At 41.4% G+C, this 9,853-nt stretch overlaps 1 protein-coding gene across 1 annotated transcript; it reads right to left on the bottom strand.

Annotated features, from left to right (window-relative positions):
* Positions 1 to 6,965: 6,965 nt before the first annotated feature.
* On the bottom strand, positions 6,966 to 8,723 carry LOC137544475 (serine/threonine-protein kinase SBK1-like). Its single transcript, XM_068265565.1, has 3 exons — positions 8,564 to 8,723; positions 7,581 to 7,783; positions 6,966 to 7,490 (listed from the first exon to the last, which is right to left on the bottom strand). The coding sequence occupies exons 1-3, from the start codon at positions 8,721 to 8,723 to the stop codon at positions 6,966 to 6,968; spliced, it is 888 nt and encodes a 295-aa protein (XP_068121666.1).
* Positions 8,724 to 9,853: the final 1,130 nt, after the last annotated feature.

The raw sequence follows: 9,853 nt of genomic DNA, 5'->3' as shown, positions 1-9,853 counted from the left end.
GGAAAGATGGATGAGTCTAGCTGCTGCATTCATGACTGATTTGAAGGGGTTCAATGTGTTTTAAGGGGAGGCCAGATAGTACGACATTGCAGTAGTCAAAGCGGGAGATGAGGGCATGGATGAGAAGCTTGGTAGTGTTCGGGGTCAGTGCTCTGCAGCTTTCATATGTCGCCTGCAGAGCCATACAACTTAGCACACAGATGAACACCCCCTCCCCCCCCCCCCCTTTTATTGCTCACCAACAGAGATTTCTGTTGGTGGGCTCTGATCGCTGATGCAGGTTTTTTTTTTTATATATATATTTTCATTTTTGATTTTTTTTTTATCGTGTATTTTTTCCTGTCCCTCTCAACCACCAAATCACCTGGGATGTCTCTCATGGGCATCAGCTTATGAGATAGAAGATATTCATTGGGAAAAAACTTTGGTTGCTAAATGCTGAGGTCTTACTGTACCCAATACCGTAGCTATATCTTTTTTCCTATTTTCACTTTTCCCATGTCCCACAGTTTGCACAGAATTCTTCAGAATAACTTCCTCAAACACATTTACATATATTATACTGTACATTTATTATATCTTTAAAATGCATTGTTTGTGTACTACTGATATCACAACAGTATGTTTGCAATAAAAAACATTTCTACACAACTCCTGTGTGGAATGTCTAGCAGTGTTGTCAGCTTTAGGCAACAAATCATGTTTAAATCCCACTCCCTTAATAAAGCGCATGCTTAATACAGACCGTAGCTGAGCAACAAACAACCAAATTATTTTAATTCATTTTGTTGCACAGAACCTTTGGGTACTTTTTTTGCATTTAAAAATTCTATATTTGATCAGTGCGCTCCTCAATAGATATTCTAAATATTAATAAATCTCTGTCTGGTCGGATCGCTATTTTTCAATTGTGTGTGTCACACTACGTACAAAATTTCTATTCTATGGAAACAGGGCTCAACAACCCACATATTAATACACAAGATTGCACATTTAAAAAGTCCACCACACCCTCAATAGGTGTGATCCACAGGTATCCAGTTAATAGTCCAACCAATAATTCTTCATATACAGTTCATAGCAGTAATGACATATTCTCACCGGAACAATAGGCCAACCACTAACGATTAGCAATCGCGTTTTTGGACCATGCCAGCACACAAACTCCTCCACTGATATAGGACTCCTCAGATGTGTGTATACATGTCATATGAAAGAGAGACACAGCAATAGTGTGATACCGTTTACAGAGCATACACTATCCAGCACCACCAGTGCTCCCACTCCACTCACGGGTCACCCTAAAGTGCCTCCACCAGCTATGCACTCAAGCCTCTCACCAGATAATATGGCCGACCCTTCACAGACCAGAAGCTCTAGCTTGTTGTGATGACTTTCTCTTGTGTCAGCAAAGAAATGATCTAGGGCTCAAACAGGTGTACCATAGCGTAATTCCATTTAATAAAATATATTAAAAAGAGCAAGTGCACTTACAAACATCCATTTAAAATGCGCATATAAAACAATCCTCGAGGTGATCCAGCGTCTAACCGGCTCCTACAGCGCCGCCCGACTAGTTTCGTCACTTGGACTCATCAGGAGCTTAGCTAATAGGAGCCTGCAGACGCTTTTAAACAGTTTCCACATCACATGACCATATGATTCAGTGAGCGCCATTCGCTGAGCTCTTTAGCTCGTTTCTAACCTCACTGTCTATTGGCTCTACTTTGTGTGTTATCAGGGACTACATTACCCATCATTCCCTAGAAACAGATCCATCCCAGGCTCTCCAATTGGGTGGTTAGGGTCACAAGCCCCTCAGGGCTCCACCCCTCCAAATTCCGCCCTAAAATCCGGATTTCCGTAACTCCTATCAGACGGACTACAAATGGCAGCATGTTGAACGGATTTCCGCATTAAAAAAACGTAATTTCGCATAAAAAAAACGGAACTCCGCATAAAAAAACGGAACTCCGCCCAAAAAACGGACCTTCCAATTATATCATGCATTACCGCCCCCAGACCTCCGGAACTCCGCATCACCCTTAAATTTCAATATCGCGATCCGGAATTCCGCATCTTAAGCGGGCAAAAAACCTCAACAGACTAAAATCATAGGTCCACGGGAATGCTTCCAAAAAAGGCTACACCAGCTACCATAGGAAAGAGAAATTTGCTCTACTTTTACCTCTGTTTCTAGGCGCTCACTTCCACATATGTAACACTACGTACATTACTACAAATAACCCCCTTTCTGTCCATAATGCCCCCACCCCTTAATACACATATTCACCAATTACAATAACTGAATTGAATACAATTTTACCTTCACATTTGTGTCCCCCATCATTATTTACCGGTATATATACAGCTCCATTCAATCCTCCCTTCAATCATCAACTATATGACAATTCAGATCAAGCTCAACGTTCAATCCACCCGGCTGCATTGTTCTAAGATCATAAATCCATTTTGTTTCCATCTTAGATATTTCCCTAATTTTGTGACAGCCCCTCCACCTTGTCGTCAATTTTTGTACCCCACAGAATTTCAACAATTTTGGGTCCCTCCCATGCTGCTCAATGCATGATATAATTGGAAGGTCCGTTTTTTGGGCGGATTTCCGTTTTTTATGCGGAGTTCCGTTTTTTGAATGCGGAAATCCGTTCAACATGCTGCCATTTGTAGTCCGTCTGATAGGAGTTACGGAAATCCGGATTTTAGGGCGGAATTTGGAGGGGTGGAGCCCTGAGGGGCTTGTGACCCTAACCACCCAATTGGAGAGCCTGGGATAGATCTGATCCTAGGGAATGATGGGTAATGTAGTCCCTGATAACACACAAAGTAGAGCCAATAGACAGTGAGGTTAGAAACGAGCTAAAGAGCTCAGCGAATGGCGCTCACTGAATCATATGGTCATGTGATGTGGAAACTGTTTAAAAGCGTCTGCAGGCTCCTATTAGCTAAGCTCCTGATGAGTCCAAGTGACGAAACTAGTCGGGCGGCGCTGTAGGAGCCGGTCAGACGCTGGATCACCTCGAGGATTGTTTTATATGCGCATTTTAACTGGATGTTTGTAAGTGCACTTGCTCTTTTTAATATATTTTATTAAATGGAATTAGGCTATGGTACACCTGTTTGAGCCCTAGATCATTTCTTTGCTGACACAAGAGAAAGTCATCACAACAAGCTAGAGCTGCTGGTCTGTGAAGGGTCGGCCATATTATCTGGTGAGAGGCTTGAGTGCATAGCTGGTGGAGGCACTTTAGGGTGACCCGTGAGTGGAGTGGGAGCACTGGTGGTGCTGGATAGTGTATGCTCTGTAAACGGTATCACACTATTGCTGTGTCTCTCTTTCATATGACATGTATACACACATCTGAGGAGTCCTATATCAGTGGAGGAGTTCGTGTGCTGGCATGGTCCAAAAACGCGATTGCTAATCGTTAGTGGTTGGCCTATTGTTCCGGTGAGAATATATCATTACTGCTATGAACTGTATATGAAGAATTATTGATTGGACTATTAACTGGATACCTGTGGATCACACCTATTGAGGGTGTTGTGGACTTTTTAAATGTGGAATCTTGTGTATTAATATGTGGGTTGTTGAGCGCTGTTTCCATAGAATAGAAACTTTTTTTGCATTGTGCATAATTGCAGAGTATAAAATAGTACAAGATGTGCTCTCACCTCTCTGCTCTCGTCCATAGCTTTGCTCTCTCCTCTCCGCTCACTGCTCGGCCTACTGCCTGCCATCAGCTACTGCAAGTATCTTGTTTACATGTGACGACATGAGGGGTAAATTGATGGCACTAGTTGGAGCATGAGACCAACAAGATAGCTGCACAGGACTTCGGCGAGGAGGTGAAAGCACAGCTTCTGCTATGAACTATTCAGCATTTATACACAGGGATTTGGGAGTGCAGGAGGTGGATGGGGACAAATAGAGTACAATAAGGGTGAACTCTGGTATAAAGGAGGCACAAAAGGAGCCTATCCAAAGTGGGCCACAGTGATGCACAAGGAGCCAGAGGTTTCACAATGCTTGCCATGCCTACTTCTGTCCTCTTGTTGCTAAGCAGAACAATAGCAATAACATTTCTATAGCGCTTTTCTCCCATGGGACTCCAAGTGCTTAGGGCAAGTGACAGTGAAATATTAAACAAGTGGGAGTTTTTTTGCAAGTGAGTCAAATAAGTGAATTTTTTGTCCCCAGTGATTTCTTTTCTTTTTATCCTAAAAAATGTGTACATGTGGGGGTTTTTTTGTGCATTTTTTTGGGGGGGGGGGATTTTAAAAAGCCATATGAGGTTAGGTTCACAGTGGGACATTGCGTTGTGATGTCAAAAAAATAAAAAATAAAAACAGAAGCAGGCATGGTGGCCCTCCTCCTCACCCCAAGAGACAAAAACCGCTAGCTTCCCACAGTTTACGGACACAGATTAGATAACCGTTAAGCCTAAAGCTTCCTGATTCACATCTAACAATTTTGTTTTATTACTTCTTGGAAAACCCAAACTTGCCACCTTAGTAGCTACTCCAATATGAGCAATGGGTAAAAAATGTATAATCGCCCAAACCATGAATCAAGTAGCTAAGGCATGGATCATGAATCGTCTTCTCCCTCTGCCATCCCTTTCTCCACTACACACTCCCTTCATACAAGCAGACTAGGCTCCACCCTAACTGTCCCCTTGACTTTCCTTTTTCTCCCTAACATTTTTCTTTTATTCTGACCACACCTTTCAGCCTATTTTGGTCTGACCTCTGCAATCCTGAAAGCTCCCAGGTATGGGTGGCATGGTGGTTGTTGCCCTTGTATTTTATTCTTAACCTACCGCTTACTGCCATTTTATTATCTTCCTGCCGCTCACAGCCTATCAATTATCTTCCTGTTCTGTTCTGGGATTAGTGTTTGAATGACATCTCACTCTGCAAAGGATCCATATTTAAAACTGCCAATCTTAGGGAAAAAAGCTTTGGTGCCCCAAACTCTGCCAAATATTCTCAACCTGACAAGAACACAGGTTCTCCTGGTGCACCACAAGTGTGCTGGCTGCTACCATTCCCTAGCTAGCCTGGCCATCATCTACTCTGCCATTTCCAAGTAACTGTACCTAATCCAACAGTGTTATAACCAAGTGCCTGGCCCGTAAACCCAGCAGTTTATACCAAGCAAGAGCCCCTGAGTTTTTTCCAAGCACAGGCAGCATCCATGCCAAAACAAACTGCTTGGCAAATATTTTTTTCTTGGTGTTGGGTAGTTGAAGGTTATATATTCTGCCAAACAAGTATTAATGGAGGTATAGCTTATAGGTGAACTTAAAAATGGTCATAGTTATGACCATATCATGTATGTGATTCTAGCAGGGGTACACATTTAAAACCATTGTCTTTACTTCCTCTTACCAAAACGTCATATACCCCCCCCCCCCCCCTCTCCTTAAAGATAAAAATGTGCCCCGATTACCATATAGCCATCCAAGATGGTGAATGTAAAGTCTGCCCCCCCCTCTTTCCGCCCCAAATATAACCACTGTTAGCATCTAACATCTTACACAGCCTTAATCCCCAAACAGTTATTCAACATGTCTCCCCAAACAGCATAATTAAGCAGTGTATCACTACAAACAGCATTTTGAGCTACATGTCCACCCATATCACTATACAATATCTTCCCTAAATTTGACGACCATTTGTGGCTTGCAGCTCCCCTAATGTACTTACTATCTAGGAACATCTAGGACATCACCAGGCAGCAATGGAGGTAGAAATATACTGTGGACAAAAATGAAGTGATTATCATGGCCATATAATGTATATGAATTTAGCAGATGGTAACTTAATACCATACAAACAGCCATCTCCTATGTAATAGACTATGAATGTACTGTCTTCTACCCCATACAATCACTGCTATGATGTTAGATCTAGAACAGCCATAATTCCCACAGAGTTAGGCAACATGTCTCCGAAGCAAATAAAAAAAATATTTTTTTATATCACAGTGCTTGCTAAGGATACTAATGGCCAGCAGAGAAATGTATAAAAGATAATTGTTTACTATAACGCTGCTTCCAGGCTTGATTGCAGTGGCGGTGTAACCGCAAGTGACAATTCAATAACACCACCCTGTGCATGGGAGGTGTAACTGCATATAACTCTACCAGTTACAACCTTATGCACCTGGTGGGGTCTTGTTTCTCCTTTCAGTGGTTTCCGGTAGGACTTCCTAAAAATAACAAAAAATAAGGTTAATATCCACAAAATTGACTTTCGATAAACATTTGCTTTGGTTAAGCATACTGGAAGATTATGTAAAAAATGCCAAACTTAAATAAACAAATACATAAATTATCTACATTATGTAATTGGTACAGACCTAACCAAGGTATACAAGGCATTCATATAAACTTTTATCCTACTTTTCTTGCTACATGGTCTTACAGCCTATCAGCCAGCATGCTACATGACAATGTATATTTTTTTGGGTCCACTTGTAGCATGCAGCTCCCCTGGTGTTTTTACTTTCTATAACATTTGTGGGCGGACAGCAGCCACAGCTCAGCTAATTTATAGCCAGCAAATGTCAGATTCCAGCAACTAAAGACACCATTGTAACCAGAAAACATTCAAGAAACCGTTTCTCCCAAAATTAGTGATAGTTTCCGTAAGTTTCACTGTGGAGTCACAAATCTCGTTACTTTACAGCTTCTCACACAGACATTGCATACAATTAAAAATACCAATATCAAAATGTTACTTATCTGTACTTATCTGTATAGAATGCAGAGAATCTTGTTCTGCAAAGTAATGTGGAGATGCACAGGAAGGGAGGGAAACACATGGACATGAATATAGAAATGACTCATTGATCCTGGTAGAACTCATTAGTGATGTTGGCTTCCTACAGAGAATATAGGACAGACAAGACTGATCTATCATCTTCTTATAATGCAGTCCTATAGCTCTTCCATGAGCAGCCAAAGGTCGCTGCTGTCACATCTGTGATGGGGGTCTATGGCCAAAAGATTCCTACATACACTTAGCGCTGAGGAGGACAGCTCGTCCCATGGTGCTGGAGGATCATCATATTTTGAACGGCTCTGCCAGTCAACAAAACATTTAAAATTGGGATCCTCAAGCGTTGCCTTCTCCCATGGAAATTCCCCAGTCATCAGACAGATCATCATCACTCCAAGTGCCCACACATCAATACTCGAGTCAACAAACAATTCTTCATTACCTGTAAGCTGGCATAGCTCGGGTGCTTTATAAAAGATGGTGCCAGACTGTCCTCTGATTATCGTTCCCTTAATCCGAGCCAGTCCAAAGTCAGTCACCTTCAAACGTTGACAATTTCGTTCAAACACTAATACATTTTCAGGTTTCAAGTCCATGTGCACTATCTCCTTCTCTGCCATGAAGTGTAGCGCATCCGCGATCTGCACCATGCAATTCTTCACTGTGCCTTCTGTAAGTCCAAGCTGAAAGACATACAAGAATAATTAGGACTCTATCTCAAAATATATACAAACATGACACATACTGGTATCAGGAGAAGCCATAATACTTACATCGGGTAGTATGAAATCGAAGAGATCTCCAAGAGGTGCCACTTCTTGGCTAAATCCAAAATACTCCTCGGTCTTGAAGATCATGGCGTAACTTTGCACGATATTTGGATGGGAGGACAGGTAGGCTGAAATTCCCAATTCCATAAGGAATTTCCTCTTGTTTGTTGTAGCTCTCTCCATCATCTTTAGTGCCATCTTCTGATCTGTGAAAAAATGTCGATAAGCATTTTAGCACAAATGAAACAGTTTATTGTTAATCTACCTTTTTATGTATGCAGTATGATTGTTTCAAGACTAAGCATTGACTTGATGCATTATAAAAAAAATGTACTTTTTTTTCTAATAAAGATGAGCCCATGTACACCTATAAAAATTATGTATAACAATTATTTACGCGTATAACTTTGGTTGGACAATAAGCACAGGTGCATTTTGTGTTTTTTCTTTTTACTATATGGATGCCATTTACCCCTTGGCCTACACCGTTTAATAAATCATGGCTGTTTCTGCAATTCATGTCAAAAGCTTTCTATAGGAACTACAGAATAAAATAATTTTGTTTGCCACGGTAGCGGTGAAACAGCATACAGACCGAAATATACAAAAACAATTCTAACACTTCAATTCCAAAAATTACTACTACAGCAAAAACGGGGAAAAAAGTTAATTGCATGCAGGGAAATATCTAAATTTCCCAACTGTGAATTAAGAAACAGTAAACATATAAATACCCCAAACTGTAAACTATATAAAAAGGTTAAACCTAAACTGTAGTAAAATAAAGATATATTTAGCAAGTAGTTGAATAATTAGTAGCCTGCAGAACTGGCTATACTGGCTGGGCTATTTGTATCATATGACTGACTGGACGAAATGAAAAATACCCTGATAAATCGCCTACATGACTGGTGCAGCAGGTAAAGGAGGGCAGACATTAACAACATTGCAATGTATAGATTATGAGATTGAATGATTCCACTAACCTGTAGTCTTCTCCTTCGCCAACAGAACTGCCCCAAATCCACCTTCTCCGAGCCTCTTCATGATGTGGAACCTCTCCTGGAGTTTGATCTTCTGAAGTCCTCGGGAGGCCAAGCTGATTATTCCCTCCAGGGTTTCCAACACTTCAAAAGAAGATTCCATTTTTATCTTGCAGCAAAATATGGTCAAGCCTTCAGCTAAAGTGCAGCAATGCAGCAGGTCTCCTACTAGAGGATGAATAGACAGGAAGAGAGAAGGTGGCCTTTTATATAGGAGGGGATTTGGGCAGGCAGAGGCTGGGAAGTGCTGTGATTGGTCAGGTCATGTTTTGCATACACTGTGAAAAGTAAACACTGCTGCTGTTAATTTGCATTTGAATTGCCTCCTTGCAGTCTGTGATACAATAGAGGTGATTGCCAGTCTGAAACATTCGTTTTTACTTTTTCTTCATGTTAACGTTATTAATGTGTAATTTATGAGCCCTGCATTTTGTCTGTAGACTGACATGTAACAAGAACCTGTATGACTGGCTGATAAGCCTTTTATTTAGGTAGCATACTACTAGTTAATATATCCATCCAATTTATTAGTTTTGAAACATTTATGATAAATGAAATATTTCCTAGAAACAAATTGTTAGATTAGCCAATTAAGCTCATTGGAATACTTTTTTTTTCCTACTGATTCAGCATGTGGGAAAATCTGAAATAAAAAATAAAATAAATACATTTGAGAGGGTGGTAAGGGGAACCTATGTCCACATGGGGGGTCCTGCATGGAGGGTCACACTCTGCTTTACTATGAGCTGAACAAGCTGCAGGCTCAGTCACTACAGCCCTGGATGTCTGATAGGGAAGAGATTGATCATTTGCCGGATTGAGCTGTATCTTTATTTTAAAAAAAATACTTTCTTCAGTGGCTACATTAGTTTTTGCGATGGTAAATGTAATGTGTGGTTATGTTTACTTCAGAAAGTTTAACCACTTCAGGATTCTGCGTATGCTTAAGTACGCCCCTGAATCCTGAAGCGCTTTCCATGGAAACGGCCGCTCCTATAAGCAGCCGTTCCATGTCAGTTCACGGAGGGTGTCTCCGTGAACACCCTGCGAGCCTCCGATCGCGGCTCGCAGGGTAAATGTAAACATGCGGGAAAGATCTTCCCCGCTGTTTACATACATACGGCGCTGCGTAGAGATCGGCGATCCCCGGCCTCTGATTGGCCGGGGATCGCCGGCATCTGATAGGCTGAAGCCTATCTGAGGCGGCGCAGGACGGATTTCCATCCTGCGCAG

Source organism: Hyperolius riggenbachi, chromosome 1, assembly GCF_040937935.1.
Source record: "Hyperolius riggenbachi isolate aHypRig1 chromosome 1, aHypRig1.pri, whole genome shotgun sequence".
In the NCBI taxonomy this organism is placed as follows: Eukaryota; Metazoa; Chordata; class Amphibia; order Anura; family Hyperoliidae; genus Hyperolius; species Hyperolius riggenbachi.
This window is presented reverse-complemented; position numbering and strand designations above follow the sequence as displayed.

Coding starts and splice junctions, on each gene's coding strand:
- LOC137544475 (XM_068265565.1), bottom strand. CDS start 8,723: ATGGAATCTTCTTTTGAAGTGTTGGAAACCCTGGAGGGAATAATCAGC. Junction 7,784..8,563: donor GGCGAAGGAGAAGACTACAG/GTTAGTGGAATC, acceptor ATTTTTTCACAG/ATCAGAAGATGGCACTAAAG. Junction 7,491..7,580: donor TCGATTTCATACTACCCGAT/GTAAGTATTATG, acceptor TATGTCTTTCAG/CTTGGACTTACAGAAGGCAC.